At 36.0% G+C, this 26,093-nt stretch overlaps 1 protein-coding gene across 5 annotated transcripts in view; it reads right to left on the minus strand.

Moving 5' to 3' along the window:
* The window catches only part of VPS35L (VPS35 endosomal protein sorting factor like), a 59,373-nt gene that overhangs the window by 20,616 nt on the left and 12,664 nt on the right, over nucleotides 1-26,093 (minus strand). For all 5 annotated transcript variants that reach the window (XR_005931422.1, XM_030001433.1, XM_041120175.1 and 2 more), the window contains 19 exons: nucleotides 25,402-25,486; nucleotides 24,344-24,403; nucleotides 22,046-22,142; nucleotides 21,583-21,630; nucleotides 20,450-20,543; nucleotides 18,108-18,185; nucleotides 17,612-17,734; nucleotides 16,849-16,895; nucleotides 14,568-14,679; nucleotides 14,245-14,361; nucleotides 13,823-13,876; nucleotides 13,314-13,394; nucleotides 12,437-12,499; nucleotides 11,282-11,367; nucleotides 10,124-10,204; nucleotides 7,594-7,657; nucleotides 5,425-5,523; nucleotides 4,533-4,610; nucleotides 3,239-3,353 (listed from right to left, as the gene is read on the minus strand). Coding sequence is in view for 4 of the 5 variants with exons in the window: in XM_030001433.1 (XP_029857293.1) it covers nucleotides 3,239-3,353; nucleotides 4,533-4,610; nucleotides 5,425-5,523; nucleotides 7,594-7,657; nucleotides 10,124-10,204; nucleotides 11,282-11,367; nucleotides 12,437-12,499; nucleotides 13,314-13,394; nucleotides 13,823-13,876; nucleotides 14,245-14,361; nucleotides 14,568-14,679; nucleotides 16,849-16,895; nucleotides 17,612-17,734; nucleotides 18,108-18,185; nucleotides 20,450-20,543; nucleotides 21,583-21,630; nucleotides 22,046-22,142; nucleotides 24,344-24,403; nucleotides 25,402-25,486 (1,582 nt within the window). In the remaining variant the exon portion in view is untranslated. The remainder of the gene's footprint in view (nucleotides 1-3,238; nucleotides 3,354-4,532; nucleotides 4,611-5,424; nucleotides 5,524-7,593; nucleotides 7,658-10,123; nucleotides 10,205-11,281; nucleotides 11,368-12,436; nucleotides 12,500-13,313; nucleotides 13,395-13,822; nucleotides 13,877-14,244; nucleotides 14,362-14,567; nucleotides 14,680-16,848; nucleotides 16,896-17,611; nucleotides 17,735-18,107; nucleotides 18,186-20,449; nucleotides 20,544-21,582; nucleotides 21,631-22,045; nucleotides 22,143-24,343; nucleotides 24,404-25,401; nucleotides 25,487-26,093) is intronic.

Consider the following 26,093-nt stretch of genomic DNA (forward strand, 5'->3'; position numbering starts at 1 on the left):
CTGCGTGGTGCTTAGTTGCTGGCTGGGGTTAAACCACAACACTAGGGTGGGCTCTCGATAGGCTCTCCAGAGGTACACGCTATGCATCCAGGACAAAGTCACCTAAAACTTTCTGAACTTAATTACAAATTCATTTTATTTAAGGCACCTCTTGGGAGCTGGAGACTAAAGAGACAATGTTTAATACATGTTGAACAGCATACCTGGACAGACATCCATCAGTGTATTAATATTGGACTTCTCGTGAGCCTATAAATTCACGTTTCTGACCTAATTTAATTGTACTAAAGAAAATCTATTCCAAGAAAAATTACAATTACAAGCACCACACAGTTGCTTTGATTAACAGTGTGGCGAATCCCAGCAAGCAAGGCTCTGATTTGATAGAGGAAATTGGAACAGCGACACACTAGGACTGATGGTCTACTACTGTTGCTGCCCCTTGAGAATGGCAATGTGGCAAAAACCAGCCTCCTCCAGTTATAAGCAGATTAGCTGTGGCTCTCCAGTTGATGGTAGTTTATCAGTGCAATCCTCAGATCAGCAAACTTTATTTACTGTTATGACCCGCACATCCTCTTTATAAAAAAAGCAATCTTGTAAATTCCCCTTATCTACCCCAATAGGTAATTTTACTCCTTTTTCAAGTTAGGTACATTGGCAATTCAGAGAAATCTTCCTATTGCCAACAGAAGTCTATCCTGTGAAATTCAATTTTGTTACGTGTTTAAGTGAAAACTCAACTCACTGAAATAGCTAGACTCCCTGTAGGAACTTAAAATTAAAAAAAATCCAAGAATTTAACTCACTAAAAATAACAGCTGGAATCTTTAAAGAGAAACTGCATGCACATGCACACATGCATGCCTCACTACTGACTGAGCTATTAGATCAGGTACATTACCTTTCAGTTTTATTTCTCTTCCTAATTTTAAACTGATTAAACTAATTCCAATCAGCATGAAATAAAGGTTACACACAAGGCACAATTTCATTTCCTAGCCTAATGCTGTCATTAATTGCACACTCTTACAACTTCACTTTGCGCTGCATTGGTTTTAGCAGATCAGTGTCTAATTGGCATCAGTTAACTGACTGGATTTAAATTTACTGTTATGAATTAATCAGTACCTCATATACACATGAAATGCATTCAGTTGAGATACAGATTAAACTGTGTTAAAAGTAACTTTCAAGGACATGTTGTCTAACTACCATGTATCAGAATATGCAAAGACAGTTCACAAAAAATGTCCCAAAACTGGTGTCACTGTTGCCTAACTGGTTAACACATGCTAAATTATTCACACAAGTGACATGTCTCTGGATACAAATTATGCCCAAAATAGCTTTTCTAAGAAAGCAAAAAAAGTGTATAACAAGAAAATCTTGGTAAACAAAGTGAGTTACCGAACACCAGGGTTTTGCACATGCTTCATTTCAACAAAAGCTGAGATGGACCAAATGTTCCTCTCTCTAGCTTGTGGGTCTAAACTTCAGGAGGGAGTGGTTAATAAATATGCATTTTAGTGATTGAGTTCATAATACTTTGCATATACCTGGTACCTTAAAAGATTTCAGAATAGGGATCCTATTCATTGTTTAGTGAGTGCACTGTGTTCACATGTCAAACAATAGGTGTGCACATTTATAAACTCTTGCACTGAAAAATCCAGACAATTGTTGGGGCCCGGGAGTCTCACTCAGAGAAGACTTGGATCACAAAAATAGTGGAAAAGCAGTTTATAAATTGAAAGATTATTAAATCACAGAGTTGGTCCCAACATGGGCAGGGCATAGTCCTCAAAGACCGAATATTACAGAAAAACTGCTTTGGATTTGCTTCCAACAAGAGATGCACTACAACACAGCAACAATAACAAAAATTGATACAAAGGATAAGGTAAGCTGGTCAATTAAACAAAACACCATAGGAAGAAAAAGCAAGTCCATTTTTGGTAAACACTGTTATCTACAAAGAAACTGCACAATACTATTTGCACAACAACAGACTTTGCAGATCTTTTATTTGCACAACATACTTGGACACAACAGCCAGCTTTACTCTAAATCCCTCTGCTTTGCTATATGGGCAGCATCAGATTGAAAACAAAGAAATACAACAGTCACCCTGTACTAAAAAGTCTTAATCAGCATCCTAAATCAGCTTGTTTGCGCAGTTGGAACTTACTGGTAAATGCAGAGCTTGGAAAACAAGCTCTCGTGAAGAAGCACAGAGCTAAAACAAAGAATTAATAGCCACAACAAAAGATGTTGCAAAGTAATCCAATTTATTACTCTCACAGCTTGACTGAAAACATGTAAAGGAAAAGCATTTACCATTGGAAAGCAGACATTTAAAGTCAGTATTAAAATTTCAAAACAAAGTAGAATGACATCACTTAAAAAGGAAAAGAAAGACACTACAAACAGTTAAAAGTATGAGAAGACTTTCAGAATAGGTAACTGTCTTCCATTTGTGATATGAACAGGAACAAGATCATATTAAATGGTGATACAGACTTAATGCTCATTCTGGTGTCAGAGTAGCTCCAATTTTTTTCCCAAATCACTTTTTGTCAGAATTTCCAATTACTTAAGACTGAGCTAACAGGATGGCTAAAAACTGTACTCAGGCCCTGGTTCAATCAATAATTCAGATGAAAAAAGAAAATACATTTTTCATTCTTCATATTATCTGGTATTACTCTATTGTTTCACTCTGATATAGTGACATATTTTCTTAGGTAAGTGTTTATCATGCATGTGCTTTGACAGCAAGTTTCTGACTTAGGTCATTGACCTAAGCTTTAATTCTTTTCCAGCTCATTGCAGGATTTTGCCAGCCTGTGAAATACTACATAGATGAACTAGTTTCTTTTTCCACAGTTATAATAAAGCACGTCATTTGTGCCTAGAGTGCTTGCATAATTATGCAGGAGAAAAATATTCCACGCTTTCCATAGTTTCTAAGTAATTTAGGACAACCTACCTCATAGCCATGACTATGTCAACTACAGTCAGCTGTCTTGGTTATTCAGATCACAGGATTAGTGTTAGAATTGAAGAGTTGCTTTAGTATGACAAGTTTTCACTGTAACAGTGTTTGAAACAGGGCTGTATTTTAATTACATCATAAATATACTTATATGACTTATGATTTCAACCAAGTTATTATTCACAGCTAGAAATATTTCTGAAGTAAGAGCACCTTTAAGTAGACAAATTCGTGCCTTACCTTGTGAAAGGCACTGATTTGCCAGAGCAACCTGTCCGGAGTGTAGATACAGATTAAGACGTGTGAAGATACTGCTCAGAGATGGAATTGTAATGAAGCAGAAGGCAACACAAGCCTAAAGGAAATAAAAAAATGAAACTGAAGAAAATTCCTAACTCAGTGTTATAGCAATCATTACTTATTTTATATACAATTAAGAATCAGAATCTGTAAATCAGTTTTGGGAAAGACTTTCAATAAAAAGCAAATATTATGTGAAGTCCAAAATCACCAACTTCAGATTTCTCATTATTATTTCAATAATTATAACAATATTTATTAATAATAATTATTGTTATTATGAGTAGATTAGATCAAAACTTACTCTATGACTCTAGCTCAAAGAGTTCCTCTCTCTTCAGGTAACCAGCTTGCAGCTCAAGACCAAAATCTAACCAGAAAAGCAGACTACCTGCTCTCAGGGACCATCCATTTGTCAAACTGGTCAAAGCAGGGGCACTGTGTGTATTTGGGAGGAAGCAGATCTAGTGCAGCATGCTGCAGCTTTAGACCTACTGGAACAGCCCAAACACCTAGATGAAGTGAGTAGCTCCCAGGCATACAGAAGTTGGCCAGTGTCACCCTAGCTATCCTTTGTCCAGGACATCACGCACAGTTGCCGTGATCAAAAATCCATTCGTTAATGACAGCATATGCAAACACCTTCCCAAAACATGAAGATGAAGACATCTTAGTTGCTACATTTCAGGTGAGAAGAGGGGAACACAAGCAACTTGCACAGCCTGTGCATAGTTCAAAGCTCATTTGACCATATATATAGACTTAGAGGCACTAAAGCCAAAAGCAGCACTTCGTTTGAAATTCAAATACTGATTTCAGCATATCAACATTGATATTACGAGAGAGATATTTAAATATATTCTTTTCCCCCCATTTCCCATTCTCTCTATGATGGAGTTATATAGAAATTAAGTATTTTCTTTTAAATATAATTTGAAAAGTTGAGCTTTCTAGGATTCACACAAACACATCTCCAATCAACCTTCCTTTGGAGAGGGAAACAATGTTACTGCTTTTTTTTAACACAAGGCTGCTGTTAGATGCTTTGTGTCTTTTTTTTCTTAAACAGCAGCATTTGGCTTTAGAGAGTAAAGATCAATGGTAACAAGAGAAAATGAGACTACAGTGTCAAAAAATACTAACATATTGTTTTTGCAAAAATTATAAACTTAGGTGGCAGCAGATAGTATTATCTGCTAAGAAGGCAGGCTAAGTTTATTAGGGTCAGACCTACCCTGACAAACGCAGCAGTCTTTCTGGAATGATTTCCTTTCATCACCTTTCTTGTTTCCATTGCTAGCTGGTTCACAGACTACACATAAAACCCAAAAGAAATCATTAAGAAAAATGCACAGATTTAATAGGTCAGTGGCAAATAACAAACTGCATGCTTTACTGCATGCATTTAGAGAACAGAAACTGTCAAAAGGGAACCTGATATGGTGTGCCCTCATTGTACTACTTAGTTTTTACTTGGAGAATTTTAGTGACTGGTCCTTAAAGCAAATATGATTCTGAAGGTTTGTGAAAGTAGACTTGTTGATTTATTCAAGGCTTTAGATCATCCCTTGCTTCCCAGCTATAGTGCTGTCATCACCTCCTCCCTGGTGTAAAAATCATGATTTCCAGCTAACACACTTATTAAAAAACGAAAAACAAAATAATAAAAGGATTTAAGAGAAGATACAATGTTGTAAAGGAATCAGATACAACTAATGCTCACCTGACATGTGACTCAATACAGAAAAGAGATTAACCTTCCCAGTCACAGCAGGACTCTGCCTATATCTGCAGCCAGACACAGTCTAATCTCTCCTAGATGGAGGATTATAGCAGAGAGAACCCAAATTCTGAATGCACAAAGTACCATTTATTTTATTAGACATGAAATCTCTTGCAAGATAGCCAGTTTTCTTTGTTGCAATGATACCATGCATGCCTGTCAAGCAAGAACTTCAGAGAGTTTAGGGTGATAAAATGAGAGATGAGATCAAAGTCTACTTTAAAAACACCTGATAAAAAGACTTCAGACTTATTTTGACATAGACCAATAATCTGGGCAATGAATGGGAGAACAGCAAATATATCCCCACTTATTAAGATAATGTAGATAAACTGTAGCTCACATGAATCAACTGGACTAGAACAGGCTCCAGATTGCAAAACATTGACCTGGCTTCAACATAGAAACTCAGCTGTTGTTCAAAGTCACGGCCAAATGAAACCTATAAAAGATAAAAAAAAAAACAAAAACCAAAAAAAAAAACCCCTAGATTTTGCCATTGTAGGCCATTAACTTTAAGAAATATAAAACTGCATGCAGATAAACCACAGATATTCAAAAGTCAAAATCCCCATATATTGGTAAGAAAAAACCCCACCATTAACAACAAAATAGCACCTGGAGAATCTCTGTCCTTTTAACTGCCTGCTTGCCAATACTTAACCTTCAGGGAAACTTGAAAGTTTTGCTGGGGGCTTTTTGTCCATCCTCCACATGATCTTCTACTTTACAGATCAAGCATTTATCAAGAAAAGAAAATTTAAATCCTAGATTTGTGAAGTGTTTTCAACACTAGCAGAACTCTTCATTCTTTATGGAACAGGGACAAAGGCTTGGTATAGTTCATACTTAAAAGGCAAAACAAAAAAACCCAGAAAAACAGAAACAGATCAGTGAATCTGTATTCAGATTCCTGTAATTTCTAGTTTATATAGGGCCTCCAAGAGAAATTAGCATTTTCCTAACTAGATATACCAGCAAGAAAAGCAGGTTTCCCTTGAGTCTGGTTAATAAATATATACTTATACGGTATGGCAAAAGCCTGCAACCTTGCTTGCTGGCAGGAAAGAGGAGAAGTCAAAAACCAATCCTTGTGTGAGAACACCCTACTTCAACCCTCCAGATTTTAAAAAACCAAGTGCTGTCAGCTGGAGTGTCTCAGCTGTCAATTAAAAGCCTAGCAAGAGAAAACAGTCTCCAGGCAGTCTACATTTATGTATTCAAATGGAATTTTTTTTCTAATAGAAGTAAAGGCTGCATTATTTATTATTTCTCAAGCCACATGCAAAAGAAGTTTTTACAGAATTAAAATAAAAATTATATTTAATCCATACAGTGAAAGATCAAAGGAACTGCACCAGAAAACAAAGGATTGCTTCTTACATTAGAGACAAATGTCTTCGCCTTTCCTCTATTTTTGCAATTGCTGATTCTTGAGTCCTAGTCTCAAGAAAACTTCTCTAAAAATATAAAATTTTCCACAAGAAAGCCTGACTATAAAGATGAGTGTTACAACTGGTTTTCCCTACACATCAATGTCAGCTGGTTTAAAATTTATAACCAGTCATTTTGCTGCTATGGGATTTTTTTTTCCCCGTAAACTAAGACCATAAAGCCACATCAAATATTATTAAATGTGGGAAATCCTCCTAAAGGAAATTATACAATATTATATTGCACACAAAGCTTAATAAAGCAAAATTATATTAAAAACATATTAAATCGCAAATTATTATAGTGGAAGAGAAAGCAACCATCTAGAGAGAAATTCATAGAATTGTAACAAAGGACAAAGAGGACAAGTAGAGACAAAGCCTGTCAGCTCTGACCACGTGAAAGAAAAGCCAAGCATTAAGGAGTACCTGGTTAGAGAATAAAAAAAGGCTTGATAACATCTTCCTAAAACAACCTGAGATCTCAAACACAACAGACAAGAACAAAAGATTTTATTGGGATAAGAGGGAGGGAAGGGTTAAAAATTAATTTCAAGGCAAAACAACTGGAATTTTTGTGGGACTACTATTTTGATGATACAAATTATCTTATTTGTAAATTAAAATAAACAGAGATAAGAATAACATACAAGTTATTTATTTTGTGTTTTTAAAGCTGGTACTGGTTTCATTTAGAGCTGGGTAATGGAACTTCATTCACATAAATCAGTGATCTCTCTGATGCTATAATAGGCAAGACTTTAATTGCTGTTTAACTTTTAAATACTTACCATGTTTTACATGAGATTTAAAAAACTAGCAGAAAATGTGATTAAATAAACAACATGTGCACTTTAAACTCTCAAGACTGCACTATGTCAGCTTCAACAATGTATGATATTGCCTTCAACCCATGCATACTTATTTCACTAAAATACACCAGTTGGGGTTTTCAACGGTCTTAAGCAAGTCAGACACAGTCTCTGATTCAGCTACATAGACACCTGTTTCTCATGGGGATGTCATGAAAATCCAAGCTATAAAGTACACCCCAACAGTTGCACACAATTGTCACTCACCATTTTTATAAATCCATTTATCAAAGCTGCTAACATTCTTTTCTCATCCTCCAGAGTTAGTGCACTGTAAGAGAAAATTTACGTGGTAAATTTTAGAATATTGCTTATCTTATTTATCTGTAAAGGTTCAAATGATACATACTAATTATATAAAGTTATGTCCGTATAAAGTATTTATTGCATACTAAGACCACTAAGCTCGTAATTTCAGTTATAAAGCAATAACACAAATTTTAATATGAACATCACCAAGTCAACCATGCACCAAACTATATTCCAAATTTAAAAAAAAAAAAAAAAAGTAAAAATTGCTAAGAGTGTCTTTAGATTTTACAGAAACTCGGATTTTGGCATCAGGAAAAAGAAGCTAAGCTTATGTTCTTTACTGCAGCAAGCAAACAGCTTCAGTCTTATGTTACAACATGAGAACTTGAGTAAGAACTGATTATAAAAACCTAAAGAAATTAGTAAATCTATTCTTAGAAAAAAGTTATCCTATTTAAGGGGAAAAGCTTTTAAAATACACTTTAAATATTATATGTAATAGTTAATGTATTTATTTTAGAAACAGCATTAGTTTATTGTTTTGTTTGGTTTTTTGGTTTGTTGGGGTTTTTTTGGGTTTTGTTGTTTTGGGGTTTTTGGGGGGTTTTGGGTTGTTTTTTTTTTTAAACTAACCCTGACACATAATTGAAAAAATAATTAACATCACTGTTACAGTGCTGCCTTTTTGATGTTTTAGTAAGAACCGACCTAAACTGGTATGTAAAAAGAGTTTCTTTTCAAGATTATCACAGATACATGTTCTATAGCAAGAGTCCAAATCTGATTTGAAACAAGTTTACATCATATGAAAATCCAATAAGTCAAACCTGTTTCAGTGCAAATGGATAAACAAAAAGTTAAATTACAATTAACTAATACAATTTAATCCTTTTACTATTATGTACTTGGCTCCAGCTTTGACCTTTAGTATATCAGTTACCAATTTCCTAGCTCAGACACCAGATGGGAAGAGAACAATAGTTTTATTATACAAATTCAGTAAAGGAGGAAAGAAAATCTCAGCATGATTAGCTCATTAGTGCATTGCCAATCAAAAGAGTCAACTGATGGGCTCTGAAAGGCTCAGAAGACTTGTAATGAGATCTCCGGGTCAGTTATAGGTTTCCAGTTCAATTCTGAACCAGACCCCTACCAGTCTGAAGGCTGTTATCCTCCAACAGCTGTTACGGTGGGTCAGTGAGCCCTACACAATGGGTTGGGAGTTTCCTGAACCAGGATGTAAAAATAGATACAGAAGTTACTTTAAGGCAGTTAGAATTTATGATGACTGGCCGATAAGAGATGACACAACAGAACCAAGCTAACGATGGTTTAAGGGATTTTAAGGAACCCAGTAAACTATCGAATTGTTTTGGCAAAACGTCAGAGGAAGCACCAAATATGGATTGCCATAAAATGCTTAATTTTTTAAAATAAGCTGGTTTAGCTTCAATATATTGTTCTATTTAAAGGTTGAAGCGGCTTTTAGTGCAACATACAGCCAAATAAGGTGCTCTAACCCAAAACAAAGCACTCTAGCTGGTATAAATTGGAATTACATGCCAAATCTGACTTCTTTATTGGCAGTGAATCTTGCATTCATGGCATATCAAGGCTGAGAAAGTTTCAAGTTCCTTTACAGTGTCTATCATACTAAAAGGCTCTGGGCTCAGAGTGCCAAAAGAAATGGTGCCCTTACAATTCTACTCAACCCAAAACAGAAGAAAAAAAAAATATTTTTGCTCTTAAGATCTAAAATTCGCACCAATATGATTCTGGCTCTATTTGCAATCCGACACAGATTTCTGCGTGATTTTTTGCTAGTTACCTACAAACCACAACTATTTTCCACATTGCACAACTGCTACTCAAACAGTGAGGGTGCAACAGGGCATACAGGCTCCTGAACAACCTCAGCAAAGTCAAGGGGACAAAAGAAGAGGATGATTTAGGGGAAAGACACAGATGGTTCAAGAGCTTGTCCTCTGCTCTAGCTTCCCCTACTCAAGTTCCTAAAGATCTTCCAGGTGTCCTTTTAAAGATTTCACATCCCTTTGTAATGGCTGAAAAAAGTGGCCTCAAAAAAGGTATAATTGAGTACGGCAATCTGTGCTTTAATAGCTACATATTCACTTAAACCTCAAAAATAGTTTATGATTCACTGTAACTCAAAGATTACATTGGTTTCACTCTCAAAAATATTCTTAAAAGATTGGATTGTTTAGTGTCTTTGCTTCACTAGAAAAATCTACAAAACCATGGCTAGTTTCCTTTTAAAATTCTGCTTCAGTATTCAAAATAAAGCAGTAATTAAAGAGCAAATGGTATGTGCTGCCACTTCACTGCACAGCTCTTCCCTCACCACTAATTGGATTCATGTCTTAATCCACCATGAAACAAACAGCCTTAGAAATGTAAAACTGTATACCAAGCAGCCAAACTTTGCATAAACGATAGTTATTAGAATGAGTAAAGTAAATCTTACTTCACAGAATCATGCATTGTCTTGCAGATATGCAGAAGAGCATTAAGTATAACAGGATCCTTTGTAGATTCCTGCTGATGCCTATAAAATGTTTTAGAAAAAGTGATGAAAAATCCTGCTCTGTCAAAAGGAAAAACAATGAATAACACCAATTTAATGCATAATTCCAATCATCAGCATTGTATGACACTACAGAAGTTTTATATTCATTTTTTAACCAACAGAACTCCAAAAATCACATGGTTAATAGACATACAGTTCCAACAAATGCCAGTCAAGAAATATTATCTTAATACAGGGAGCTTTACTCCCAAACCACAGAATCTGACTCCTTAAGAGACACAGCAAGCTAGACACGTGATACATTGAGGCAATCTAAGAACATCAAAACAAAGCAATCCTAGATCTACCAAGAAGTAATATAGTTTTTTCAGTTACTGATGGACAGACAGGAAAGATAAATGTCACGTTTAGGTACAGAGGCACACGTGCAGTGGAGCATCACTAGGATGATTACGGGGCTGCAGCATCTCTCATATGAGCAAAGGCCAAGAGATCTGGGACTGTTTAGCCTAGAGAAGAGAAGGCTTGGGGGGGGGGCTAAGCAGTGTATATAAATACCTGAAGGGAAAGTGAAAAAGGAGGGGGAAAAAAAAAAAAAAAAAAAAAAAAAAAGAAGTTTCAAGGAACCTGTTAATTATGTGAAAAGAAAAGGACTGTTTGACTTTTACAATATTTGAAGATGAAGCCTCATCTTCTAAGTTCATTTTCAACTGTGGAAATACCCATTTTTCTACATAATGGAGCTTGTAACAAGAGACTGTCTCTCTTCCTCCATTATACCAAGGTCACAGTTCTGTGCTGTCACATCAGCTGGAATATGAAGTAAATTTCATAAACCAACTAAGGCAACATAAATTTAAAGAAGCTCAGAGAAGAAGTATTCTGTTAATCCACAGCAAGTCAGCATCAATATGATTACTTCAATTTCAGCTTGCTTTGACAAAATTTACACATTTTCATTTTTCTTCCCATAGCCCAGCCTGGAACACCTTCACAAGCCAAGTTGCCTATATACAGACTCATCTTCTCTAGCAATCTTTCAGTACATTCCCCAGACCCTCCAGAGTGCATTTAATCTCAATATTCTCCACTTACTTAATAAAAGATTCCATAATGCACTTGCAAACCTCCACTCTCACACTTTCCTTCTGGAACATATCCAGAAATGGCAAGAATTTCTCCTGAAAGTACAAATACATAAACAAGTAAAATTAGGTGTTTTACAAACAACACACTAAAACAATAAAAATTTTGGATAAGTTTTATAATCATAGCTGGTTTAGTTAAAATTATTTCAATCTTTTTTGAAGACAGTAATTCATCTTGAAGGATGAAGGAGTGGAACAAATGGAAAAGCACAGATGGCTGAAAGGCGTATCAGTTTATTGATTGCACAGATCCAGAATAAAACACAAAACACAGAACTGTTTGAATGAAATGTTGCAAATTTTTTAAAAGCTATCATACACTTGAAATAGCTTAAGATCATGACAAATTCAGACATCTATGGGAACAAAAGGTAGGATATTAAAAATAATGAAAACAGGCCACACACCAGCAACCATTTTACATTTATCCAGGGCAACTTATGAAGGCCCAAGACATTAAAATTTTCTTCAAAGATAAAGGTTTAAGGTTGTTAAGATACTGAAATACTTAGTTTCAGTATCATCTCAAGAATATAGCACGGGTAAGTTTTTCAGAATTATCTGAGCAATTTGCGAACAAGACTTGACTACAAATCCACAGGGTCAGTCTTGAATTTTACTCTTCAACTGGTTTCAGTACTTTGATACCTGCTGTCTTTGTTCCTCATTCTCTACTTTATATAGTCTCTGACGTCTCTAAGTTTCACTTTGTTTCAATGCCAAACTTATGCCCTATGATAGAGCACGTTAAGTATATATAATAACATAGAAACAGGTATCAGCAACTACACGAACGCACACACAAATAAATGGTATTTTATCTTCCACTGATTGTCACTTATGCCATAGTAACAAACAAACTTAGAGAATGTAACAGCCTAAGGAAAAAAAGTACAGAAAATTGGAATTAGAATAATGAACATTTAAGTAGTAAGCAGCAGAGAGCTTCCAAAACGTTTCTGCACTTACTATCTACTTGATAAAAAGTCCTCTCGCTATGTGAGCTTGCAAACAATCTAAATATCTAAGTCAGGTAAATTCTCTTGCAGAAACAGTGCAAAATAGTTCTTCTTAAAAATTTATTAAACAGAGTATCACTTACCACTGAAAAAAGCAGAGAGAAGTCATAGATATAGGTAATAACTTTTTGAATAATTGACTGCAGCTAAAGGGAAAAGAAAAGAAAAAAAGAGGAAAATTATTGTAATACAAGTTAAATTACGACTATCCACACCAGAGATTATTCTTCTCTAGTTATTCATAGAAAACTGGGTTGGAAGACACTTCAAGCATTCATCAGTGTAATTTCTTTCCCTAAAGCAGGATCAACTACAGCTATGCTGTTCCTAACAGATGTTTTTCCAACATGCTCTTCAGAACTCATATGAATAGAGGCTGACCAGCCTGCCCAGGCTTTATTTGTTCTTTACATTTATAGCGAAGCAGATTTTTCTGATTTATAGTCTGCATATCCTCCAGCTCTCTATTTCTAAGAAAAAGCAAATAAACAAACAAAAAACCCCACACCAGTTTGTTAAATCTTCTTTTGCAGGCACTTTATCTACCCTCCAAGTAACCACAAAAAACCTCTTCAACTAATCCATATCTCACCTGGCATGCCTTAACAATGCCAAGTAGAGAGATGGATTATTTTATAGTTTACTTCTGTTTAAACAGCCTGCCATGATTGCTAATTTTCTTCAGCAGAACACCACTGTTGATGTAGGAGTTAACTATTGCTACTTCTAAATACATAAATCATTCTGGTTTAGCATTTCTCTGAACTGAAATATTGATGTGCAGGAAAAAAAGGAGGAACAAATCACAGCATTACACTGTTCCAAAAGGCTTCCCAAATTATAGCCAGTGTTTAAAAATAATTATTTTGTGGTAAGAGACATCAGTAATGTTTAAGAATTAACTTCATCTAAGAAAACGCACATCAGATTTTTACAGATTTGGCAAAATAAATTATTTACCTGTGGGTAAGCATCTTCAAATGCTCGATCAGGAGTCATGTGTTTGATAACATCAGCCAAAACCGTATTGATCTCTCGATTCTGTGTAGTGAAAAATGAGGTTACAAAATACAATAATGAAATCGGCACATAAATCAAGTCACTGAAAACCAGTTGGATAATTTATTTCCATTTGCCAAAGCATCAGCTTTCTACAGAGCTCTAGTTAAGCCAGGAACTTTAGCCATAGTTCCAGTAAATCCTTACTTAAACTGGTCCATCTGCCATTAAAATAAAAGGGTAAGAAATATGCAGTGCTGGGGAATGGTGAAGACTCCTTCAAAGCTGCATCTTTTGTCCCTACTCATCTCTCATGAAAGGAAATACATTTTTTTTTTCATTCACTACTGAAGTCCTACACACTTATATTGAATAGCCATAGCTTTTCCATTTTTAATACCAAACTGCTAATATAGCCACTTAGTCAGTATCAGAGAACCTTCAAAGGAAACAAAGTAATTTTCACATACCGTAAAATGTCTGCATGTATACTCCACCCACACTTCAGCACAGTTGATATAATCCTAGAAATACATGTCTTATGATTACCAATATTTACAGAAGGTTATGAGAAATACACTTGCAAAAAAATACACTTAAAAGAATTAAATCCTGGAGGTATGATTCATGCAGACCTAAAGATCTAGCACTAATGACAAACCTCAAAAGTTGCTTATGTAGAATTACGTTATACAGAATTAAGTTATGCTTAAGTAGAGCTCAGAAAAGCAGGGATTATATAAAGATAATACCAGGCATCATATTTTTTGGCAACTGTGTGTATCTAGAAAAGGTAAACCGTGTCACGCTAAGCATATGCTTACTGAACAACTGGCTACAATTTTGCCCTAAACACAGATCAGTAGCTGAAACAGAATGCACAATAACTCACCTGTGGGTTCTTCAGCTTTGTTATAACCTTCCAGGCTTCGTTTAATATTTGAAGGCGATCATTTTCAGGAGGATCAGCCAATGCCAAGTTTAATCCCAAGGAGCGAAAGAGGAGATGCTGAAAGTTAATGAGAAATTTTAAATTAAAAGCAGAAGGTGCATGTCCATCCAATACTGCTTTAGCAAGTACACTGTGCAGAAATATTTTTTGGATCATAGCACCCTTTATTTAAGTGATGTGCAAGTTATGTAGGCAACTAAGAGTATAAAGAACTCTGTCAGACAAGGAACAGGAATTGTTACAAATTACATACAAAAAGTTACCTTTGGGAATCCAGATTCATCACACTCTTTAATCATGCCAATGAAGTCCATAGATCTGGCAGCAATAAACTCCGCTCTGAATGCTGACATTACTGAATTCAACAGCAAAGCACTACAATGAACATAACATATATCAATACAGCTCAACATTGACTAGAATTCTGTTGTCCTTTCATTTACATTAATCTGAACTTCTTAGACTAAGAACTGTCCAGCATCTATTCTAAATTTAAAAAAAAAGGGGATAAGGAAGAAAAAACCCTCACAAATCAAGCTTGCATTGATGAGGATTAATAGTACATAAGCAAAACAAGAAAACATGAAGCCATCAGATAAGTAAAAGGTAACGCAGCCTCTACAATACTTGTTCCACACAGGTTTTTCTGAAGCCACCATTTTACCGTAAGTTTACTAGAAAGACGAAGTAAACCAGGAGTAGCTGACATGTTTAGAAACTTACTCTCTCTTTTTAACTACAGTTCAGAAGTATACTTTGGCAGGACAAATCTCTATTGAAGTTTTTCTCATTGAATTAAAATACATATGCATTATAAAACTCAGATTCCTAGCAGCTGCATTGTCAGGATTAAAATAAATCCAAACAGTCATTACCATATGATAACTGGCATTGACATATTTAGACATTTACGATTAATCACTCAGACCCATATGTGTATTACTATCAAGTCAAAGTTACCAATGGAAGAGTGAACTCACTGCATTACTGTAAAACTCAGTTTACTGATACTATTATGCAAACCTAAGCAGCAAAATCTAGTATCATTCAAAAGGCAATTCCTTTGGGCAAACTCAGCCGTGAGTTAGCACAGACGCTGCCTCATAAAACACTGTGTCCTTCACTAGTCTGAAGCAGACAGTTTGAATACAGGGCAGTTTACCTTGAGGGAAATTCTATGGAGCGCTTAAAATAGCCCAGCGTCCTCTGTGTTTCTGACTGAGCATTAGTGGTCCCATTGCAATTTGACTGGAATTTGCATTTTATCATTAGACAAGTACTTCCAGTTCACTTGCAATACAGAGAAGCAGGCTGCCACTTTTCACTTAGATGGTTGCAACATAGTTCATGGAACATACTGAGATTATTTAAAGATTTATATACTGATGCCTCTTGCTTTGTAATATTTTGACAGTCATGAGAAGACATAAAAACACAGAACTCCAGTGTAAAAGAAAACAGATCATTTTATAGATCATTTAAACTGGATTATTCAACTTCCCAATAAAAAGGATGTGTCCCAGAAATATTTCTTTAAAAAAAAACCCTCATTATACTCAACATTTTGTCCTTCCTTCAAAGAACAGACAGGCACAAAGAGGAGGCACCAAGCCCATTTTTACAATGAGAAATGCTAAAAGGTGATTTGAAAATAAGTTCCACAAAACAAATCAACACTATACAAAATAATCAAGACAGCAGATTACGTGGATTGTTTTTACCCATATACACTCTGATACAATAGCATCTTCACATCACATTTTTAAAATCACACTTTCCCCGCACTCCTTAGCTCAGTCACAGAATGCTAATGCTGGCATTCCTCATTTAAGTGATTAACATATTTTAGTTCCTCAGCCACTGCAGAATGGACTGTGCAAAAGCACATCAGAAAAAAAATAGGTAGCTGAAAACTTTCACAGAACTCAGCCTACCTACCCAATAAAATGAATTGAGATTAGCTTATCAGCAGGTCAAATTGCATTCACACAGCTCCAAGTACATCCAAAACTTTCAGAACATCTTCCTGAACTACTGACTGAGGGTGATTAGTCTGCACACAGACTTCTAGGAGACATTTGGGATACTAATTCTAATGCTGAAAAAACCAGCCGCCTAAATATTACCATCTTCCAAAGGTGTCAGTTGCTTTATAACTTCCCTTGCAAAATGCGTGTATGGGCTGACTGTAGCCAGCGGAGGCTAGGGGGCAGGAAGGGGAGCAAAACAGAGAAAAATGAAGCACAACCAGGAATCGGAGACATGGCTGATGGAGAACCCATTACATGTCCTTAACTTTGGCTTAGGAGCCAAAATGCAGCAACCAAGTTAATTAATTAACTTTTGCTCTACAAGTGATTTACCATATTTTAGAATTAATCTCTGGAAAATAGATGTTCATAATCATGATTTAGTAAGCTACTAGGAGAACAAAAGCTATACTATGCATCCAAAAAGTGTTTTCAAAAGGGAGAGAGAATGTTATTACAGGGACTCATGGGTACTCATTACAGACTCGTGTCTTCTATGTAGTGCCATACTTACTTGTTCCCCAATTTTCTGCATCTCTCCATCATCTCAGTAAGCAGAACCTGGAAGAATTACTTATTCAAATTAGCGAGTAGAGACTCTGCAAATAAATTCAGCTTTAATTACTGTAGTGAAGTCTACTAAAAGCTGTTTTAATTACCTACCCAATACATTCCAATAATCCTGCCTTATCCTGTATTGACAACACAAGAAAACAATGGTGTAGTACAACATAAAAACCACCAACTGGAATAGGTATAGTGGCATTTTAATCAAAACCACCGTTTTATGGAAATCAAATTTGCAATCCTTCAGCCATGCCATTTCTCAGAGTAATTACTATTTGCCAGCCAGGTCAATTATCTTTGGCAGGAGAGGTGAAGATTACCAACTCTGCCACAGCATGCAAAACAGACTGACTGAGATTAAAATAGCCTGTTGACTATGTTAAGCAATTACAAAGCTGCAGTTTACTCAAATCATTTTTATATCTGTATGACAGAAGAAACTAATGAAGTCAGGAAATAAAGACTAAACTAGCTAAGGACAGCAAGAAACAAATAGGAATACTGCCTATGAATTTAAAGTGGTCTAGCTCGAGCTTTGTCGAAATGAACATTCTTCCTGTATAGAAGAGAGAAACAGACAGTTGTATCTAGGCTCTTTATACTCTCTTTCACACTCATGTAAGTACTGACTGAGGGTTTTTTTTAACAGGCAAAATTAACTCTTCACCCCAACACTTCCTTCGGTATCAAGCATTACCATGCTTACTTACTTCAGGAGCACGGTATGCAATACACTGTAAAATCCAGTCTATAGCAGGAGAATATAAAGTCAAATACAAAGGAATTTCCACACATTGTACTACCAGCTGATTCTGAACTGTATCCCCATGAATCTGTTGAAATAAAAGACAAAAACATGTTGCTGTGAAAAGGTATTTAATAGGAGCTATGATAAACTGGACAAAGTTTCTGTATGAATAGAAACGACGACAAGATCACAACGACACACAGATATTTTGAAGCATTCCTTGCATGCTGGGGAAAAAAATATCAAGCTCGTAACATATATTATTAAAGCATGGAAACACGCTGCATAGAGCAGTTTCAACTTATCAGAATGTATGTAAAATTTCCCATACTGTACCTAGGTACAGGAACATCCCTAAATCTAGATTTAAGAACTTCAAAGGTTTTTTTAAAAGTATGCGGTAGTTGATTAAGCAGTGTATTTATGCCATTTTGCGAATAAAACCTCTATTTGCTTACTTGTTTAAATGTTAGAAGAAAGTCAAAGAAATTTTTGTTAAGGCTTTCTTTGAGTTGTGGTGCCACTTCCATTCCAACCTGTATTAACAGAAAGAGAAAGATTTTATCTGCATCTATCACCTATGATTCTCCTTCAACTGTAAGACAAAAATGCATTGTCTGAAGGAGTACACCTAGTCACACACAGCAAGTCAACATACAGTACTGAATCACATGCTTTTGACTGATTATTTCCTTTCTTACTCTTACAGTCACATCCACTAACTACTACCCTAAGGTAGTTACAGCTGTGTTTAAACATGGTTCTCCTAACATCAGCTCCAGTATCTGTAAGCAGTGAGGAAATCAATGTCTACCCCAGTGCCTGCACTGCAACAGCCTATATTCATTGTATTCAGAGAGCCTACAGCGAAGTATATTTAAAAAGTCGGTCAAAGTTCAGAAATTGCTTAAAATCACATGTATGTATTCTGTGGACAGAATAAAGCAAGGACCCCACAGGAAAATGTGAATATATAGATAGATATAGATAAAATATTGATAAATAATACAAGGTGAAGCACAAACATAAGGCGTATGTAGTTAAGCTGGAACTGCAAAGGAAACTAACCCATACAGGACTGTTTTCAATAACACAGATAAAAATATCAAAAAATAAAAATGTGGCATATTACTAAAGAGAAAGATGCAGAAGCGAGTAAGAAGTTAGTAACAGATCAGGCTTAAAAACACACACACACAAACAAATCAGTCTCAACAGCTTAAGGTTCCCCTCTTCAAACCAACCCAGGGATCTCACTTTTTGGGATCCCTGAGCACCTGCAATTCTAGCTGACTTCATCACAAAACAGAGATACCTTGCACAGACCCAAGCCACTCATCTATCACTTTTCTTTGCATATAATTTCCTTTCAAACCATGGAGCTAAAGAGAAATGCATCACCTTGCTGTGTAAAGATCTGGTTCTTTGGTTTCATGCAAGTGTTTATTCCCACATTTTACTATGTTGTGGCTTTAGACATCATTCATATCAATACTACAGGTTTCCTATTCCACAATTTATATTTTTTAAAAATCTGTTTTCATTATCCTAATTGTGAAAGTATTAATATAGTGTCAGTAGGTGGAATACAGAAGATTAAATGCCTTCCATTCCAATAAGTTTTCTTATTTTAAACAGGTCAGTATTTTAACAGTTATTTTTTACTCCAAGAAAATTTTCACTATTTATTTCATATGATCATCTTTGTGGACAAAAAGGAGCATGCTAACCTCTTCCTTACTACATAACTGCAATTACTATTACTAGATTATTAGTCCTAACTGCTCTATCATTATGCATCTCTTTTAGCTGTATCTGGACCAGTAAAAGGTGGACTGTGCATACAAAGTGTTTCCTAAAAAGCCTTCAGAAACCTTGCACTATGTAGCAGGAATGATTAGGCTATGAAAAAAATGCAGGCATTACTGTATTTCAAGCTTCAAATAAACTAAACAGCTCATGTATCAGAGTAGACTAGAGGTTAGCGATTACTTGCAGATACATGAATTCATATGGACACCCCTGAATAGTATACCAAAAGTATACTGGACAGTTTATTCAAACATAACAGATATATCTACACTGAGCAAACTCACTGCATTTCATGATGGCAGCTGATTTCATGCAAGTATTGCTAATTAGCAGCCCTACCACTTTCCAATTATAGTTGAGATTTTTGCCACTACTTCAGAAATGTATTTCACAAATATTTTTCCACTATTGACGACTTTTTGAATCATTTTAGGGTCTCTTCTTGGGTAAGTTTATCTTAGCTGAGCTGTTAAGGTAACTGCAGGAGTAGTTGAGGATAAGAACATAGCCACACTGCGCAGTCAGACAAAAACCTACTGTCTGAACACTCTACCAAGCGGCTCCTCTGCCAAGGAGCTTGCCAGCCCTCTGCCTGCCAAATACGCTCTAGCAGTAGGAGAAGGAAAATGAATATAGAGGAAGTGCACATATTAACTATGAAAAGCAGCACCTAGCAATCAGACAACAGCATGTAGTCTCAAAGCCCAAACTCTCCTTCCACTTAGGTCCCTAACATTTTGCCCTACCTGAAGATGAAAAACTGGCATAAGCAGCACATAAAACTATTTTTACTTATTATAAACACTTAAAGAAAGATTCCCCATTATTCAAACAAAAGAGAAATTTTATTTTTTTGCTTGTTAGAAGGAAGAGACAGGCTGCTGACTACTTCAGATAAAAACAGTAGTTAAAAGAAATTTTCCTTTAGTGGCAGAGCTAGCTGCAGTAAATCTTTGATACAGGTCTGAAGTGTTAAATGACAGCCTACCCTGCAAAGGTATGCTCTCGCATAGACTGCAACCAGTGGATCTCCAATTCCTCTAATCATAGAAGTCAACCGTGGGAGACATTCCGAAATCCCCCTGTTAAGATTTTTCAGAAACAAAAATGAGATTTAACAATCGATAACAGAATTATATCACCTACAGATAACTTCAGTAGCTGCCTTGTAGATTGACAATTTGAGCATGAGTTATGGAAACACCTACCAAAGCAGCAGCCTATTAGCACAAAATTTTATTTCAGAAGTAAAATTTTATGTGTATAGTAACACATATCCTATATTCAGATTGCAGTATTTGCTATTAAGAGTAGTGCAGATAGCCAGGCTGGATGCTTGGCTTTTAAATGACAAGCACATCTTAAAAACTCCTCCGCTAGTTTGGAGGAACAGCAGAGCTACAGAAGGGCTGTAATTCAATGTGAAGAAAGCAGCTGCTTAAGGCAGAACTCCTTTTATGTCTCATTTTCCCACAGGTTCTTTTTGACAAAGCTGTACTAGTGCCTGGAGATGAGGCCCATCAATTCCAGTAAAAGAACTGCTTTTTAGGGATAATGAAGTTGTCACTATAGTAGCAATTTGGCTTGCAACACTCATTTCAAAATATAACTGAAAAAGGACGATTACATGTGAAAGAACATTTTCAGCTCAGCAACTGACACTGTTTGGCAACATATGAAGCTTATACCAAGATTTTAAATAGATAATGGTTCATTGCTTCTAAATTGTTTCTCCAACACTGTCTATAGCAATATAACACATCAATATTTTCCTTTCAGTTTTCTATCCCATCTTTTTGCCACATTCCACATCTCTCAACAATCTTGCTTCCCCCTCTGCCATCTGAAGTCACTGTTTTTTAATTTGCAAACTCCTGATGTCAGAATTATACATATATTCCAAAACTGTGAGCACTATTGCATTTCAAATTGTATCACAGTTCACCTTTAATTTTTCTATGGCATTCTCACTAAAAACTCCAAAACCTCTCAGTACTGTTTCTTCTCAGATCTGTTGAGACCCTATCCACCATTAATCACAGAACTTGCATGCGTAACTCCTTAAATTAGTTTATAAGCCTGCCCATTCACTTCCTTCCCATGCTTAACGTTTACTCTTACGTTTTGGATAGGAACTTATTGCACTTCAGTATTGCTGCTTCCACATAACTAAAATGAAGTCAAGTTAAGGAACAAAACTAAGATGCATGCAATTTAAAAACACAAAACCAAATTTGTATACCAAATACACATTGAAGGAACTATTTCAAGGCCTTCTGTAATTAATCTCAGTACACTTTGTTGATCTTTATGATTTCTCTACAAGATTTCTATTGTTTCAAAAGTTTTCACACATCAACTCTACTCTGTCACTGACACCCTGCTCATAGCCAATAATTCAGCATTCAGTTTACTATGAAACATGACTCAAAATTAAATTCAAAACATACAGCCTGAAACAAACAAAACAGTCAGTATAAACATCAGATGGCTGTGGGTTTTACTGAAACAAACATGTTCGTTTTTGGAAAAGTCTATGAAAAACCTGCAGACACACTCCAAGAGTCTCATTTGACAAGGATACAATCTGGGAATGAGTTCTCTGATTGAAGCAATCTTGAAAAACCAGTTTAAGCAAGTTTCTTTAGCCGTATCATTAACACTCTCTGGAGAAAAGTTATCTGGGAAAAAAAAACAACAACCCAGAAATAGTTACATTCTTTCTGGAAACAAGTTACTTTTCATTCTAGGTTTAAAATTGTATTCTCTTTCCGTTCAACAAGAAATTAGGTGCACCATAATAAACCAGGCAATATGTTTGCTTTTCAGCTCTCTTGTGCAGCAGTAAGAGCTGAGTACACAGCAAGAGGTAACTAGACCCTCCATCTTGCATTAAGTAACATTGCAGAAGCTGAAGTCAAGCACTCAAAGCTAATCTCAGATCTGCTACTTCAAAATCTAACCTCTGCCTCCCGCCAAAAGCAGAAATAGTAGAAAAAAAATATATACGGAATGCGTAACAAATACATGTATATAAATCTGTAATAAATGCATACATATAAAAGAGATTTAAGCACTTGAATTCTTTACTTAAAAAGGCTAATATAATTTTATGATTTAAAGCTATACTGCAAGAAGTCAGAAGTATTAAACACTGACAGAACACTTGTTTTTGTACGCTAAACATCTAACACTGCAGTGCAGTTCTCTCCTCATGAGCTCTGGGACTATTTGTGTCAGCTGCCAGCAGGAAAAAGCTGCCACCCCAGGGTGGAACAGATGGGTTATGGGGACAGTGCTCTGGTCAGGTGGGCACACAGTTGCATGGCTAACTGCCTCCTCTTTCTCTGGATTGCCTGGAACAGAAGGCAAAAAATACGCTTCTTGGGATCAACTCAGGTCTGAAGCAAGATGGTTGGGAAGGATGGGTCCCTCTTCGCTCAGTGATAAAAGCAACACAAGCAGCTTCTGCTGTGAATGTCTGCTTATAAACTCCTTGTGAAACAGCTTTAAAATACCAGTGCTCTCCCACCCCTGCCCCAGAAGGTGAGAAGCTCCCTTTCTGCTCCACAAGAAAGTTTCCAACTTCCAAGACAAGAGAAGCCACACACTAGACGCTGCCTGTGTACAGGAAGATGTTCCTTCTCATCTAGGACCACAGGAGCTCTTGTCCAACTTTTTTTTGCTTGGTTCCCACAGGATGAGCATGGACGTTGGGCCTGAAATCCCTGGGGGTTCACATTGCCATGCGCAGCAAGCGCAGCACAGATTTCCCTTCTCCCTCCCACTTTTATAGCTGCTCGGGAAGTTCCCACCAGCAATGCTCCCAGCAGCTGTATAGCTGAAGCGTGAGCTCAGCTCGTCAGAACAGAGGTAACTGTGCCCAGTAATCGTGACATCCTACGGGAACTGTCTGCCTTCATTAATGTTTGTAAGAACAGTTTGTCAGATCTGCAACAACCAAATTGTTCTTAAGTATTTCCTGTAAGTTTATTTCAAATTTAAGTATTTGTTGGTTTCAAGCTTCTGGCTCAAATTCTGTGGATTTAACTGCAACCTAGTGGTACTGTTGCGTTGCCAACTACAGAGTAAGAATGTTTCGTATTTCAAGGACATGCAGTTAATGCACTCCAAATTGCAAGGAAATGTCTGTATTTCTATGGAATGTTTCGGTGCCTTCCTAAAGAGGTTCTTTCATACACATTTGTACTGTAAATGTCAAATTAGACTTTTACATTGTGTTGGAACTTCAAATAAAATAAAAAAAAGAAGGTGGGGAGGGCCCAAGTTAGAAAGATTATGCTATCGTAGTAAACTGATCACAAACTCAATGACAGGCTGCTGCTTCTTCCAAAATTCTTCCCTAATTAAAGCAAAACTATCAAGTTTCCAATGTAGCAACAAAGACATCTACTTACCAAAAATTGAGACTCTCTGCTTTGTTAAATTTGTACCATTGGCTTTAAGCTATTAAAATGCAGTACTTTCAGAAAATAGCATATGCTAAGAAAAAAAAGGAAAAAAAGTCTTCCTTCACCTAATTTGGACATTCATCTTTAATTCTCCCTCTACTTATGTATCATTCTTTGTGATTTCAAGTGTCAGGAAGACCCGGTTTATGTTTAGTAACATCAAAGCCACAAGCATATTTTATTATACCTTAGGTATATTCTTCACAGTTAAAATGTAAATTAGCATAAACACTGTGAATGGTGGCAGCTGTAAGCAATGGATTTTACTCTGCTAAAAACTAAAAATTACTAGATTCAAATCAGAACTTTTTGCATAGGAGATACAATAGCATGGGTCCTGTTTAACCTTTCTCAAGTTAGTTCAGACATGATTTTTTCCAGAAGAACAGTAGGAACAAATGCAAAGTTACCTGGCAAAGAGACACGACTGTCCACACACATTGACAGAATTCTTTCATACACTAGTTTCCCTGTTTAAAAAAAAAAAAAAAAAAAAAAAAAGATCACTCATAACAAAGTAACAAACTGTAAAACACAAAATGTTAATACAAAAGGTTCCCTCTCCAACATACATTGAAGTTAGCTGGAAAAAAGTTCCTAGAACACTAACATTCTGCTGCCCTCTAGTGAGGCTGAAATGTTAAGTCTGAATTTTGCACTTCACACACTACAAAAAAAAAATTTATCTGGCTCCCTGAAGTGCAGAGGTAGCACGAAGGTCAGATTTCTCCCAGGCCAGGAAAGGACAGCTGGTGTCCTGCCTTTGCTGAGTTTGGATATTATGTTATCTTCAGCAACTTTCAGTAAGTAGGAAAGAGCACAAAGAGGAAGCAAGACCTGAAAAAACAATTGGATCTATGTCATAGCATATCCTGCTAAACATCAAAATACCCTTCAACTTTGAATGCTGTCATAAATCTTTTCCATAACATGGCAGAAAAAGAAGAGAATTCTATGAAGCAGAAGACATTTTTACTTAAAGGATCATTTAAAAATGATAAAAATAAATTTAAAAATTCAGTAACTACATTTTGATCACTTCATAGTCCCTATTCAGCTAAAGAAAACTTTGACTTCTATACTTGAAATATAAATAGAATGAAATTTTGAGTCAAGAGGCTGCCAAAAGCAAAATATTTTCATAATAATGAGACTGTGTTTTAAATGTCAAACTGCAGAGATCGTGATTTTTCCCAAGGTTTTGTTCTAGATATTCACTCATACATAAAGCACAGAACTACAAAATTAATTATTTTTATTTTAAATACTTCACTCATACGAGTTTTTGAACAAATATATACCGTGTTTATATCACTGGTGTCCAAATGTTTATGCTGGAAAAGTTTGGTGTTAAAACTAAGAGTCATTTCAGCACTTTTCAGATAACTTTGATGTTTTCTAACATTACAAAAAATTATTTTCAGCTTATTAACAACCATGTAGGAAGTCTGGCACATTAGATACTTACCAAAAGTATCAAGGATATCTGTAATCAAAACAAATTTACTTGGATAAAACTGGATTACTGTTGTGTCTGAAAGAAGCTTAGAACACTAGAAGGAAAAAAAACCAAAGAAACATTTTTAGAGGACAATGCAAGTTAGTGTTTTTACTCCAGACAGGCTGGAACAGATGAGTATCTACAGATGGAAAGAACCAACACAAACAACTATGCAGCAAAAAGCACAAGAACATCTAACGTAACACGTCATGGTACTCTTTGTATTTTTCAGGTTATTCTTCATTTCCAGCAGAGCTATTCACAGATCTGTTTTTCCTTTATACAACTTCATCTACAATGCAGAATTTCAGCTGGCCATGCAGATCTGTGCATTTGTTCAGACAAGACAAATTCTCCCCCAGAAGCATAAAAAGGCATTACTTTCTAAAACAACTTTTTTTCAGGGCATTTTTCAGTTTCTCACCATCTCTCTAAACATCCAGATAAAACACAACATTTTAAGAACTGTTAACAAACAATTTTAAAAGTTTAGCTAACGAGCCTTTCAACACATCTTTGCAGCTCACATAACCAGTTCAAACATTTTGGAAACAGGCCAGCTGGTCCACAGTCAGCTCCAGGAAGGAATCTGTAGTCAATCACCACCCACAGGCACCCAACATGATCATGACGGTTGGACTATAACGATGCCTGGTGCA

This window comes from Aquila chrysaetos, chromosome 25, assembly GCF_900496995.4.
Source record: "Aquila chrysaetos chrysaetos chromosome 25, bAquChr1.4, whole genome shotgun sequence".
Taxonomy (NCBI): Eukaryota; Metazoa; Chordata; class Aves; order Accipitriformes; family Accipitridae; genus Aquila; species Aquila chrysaetos.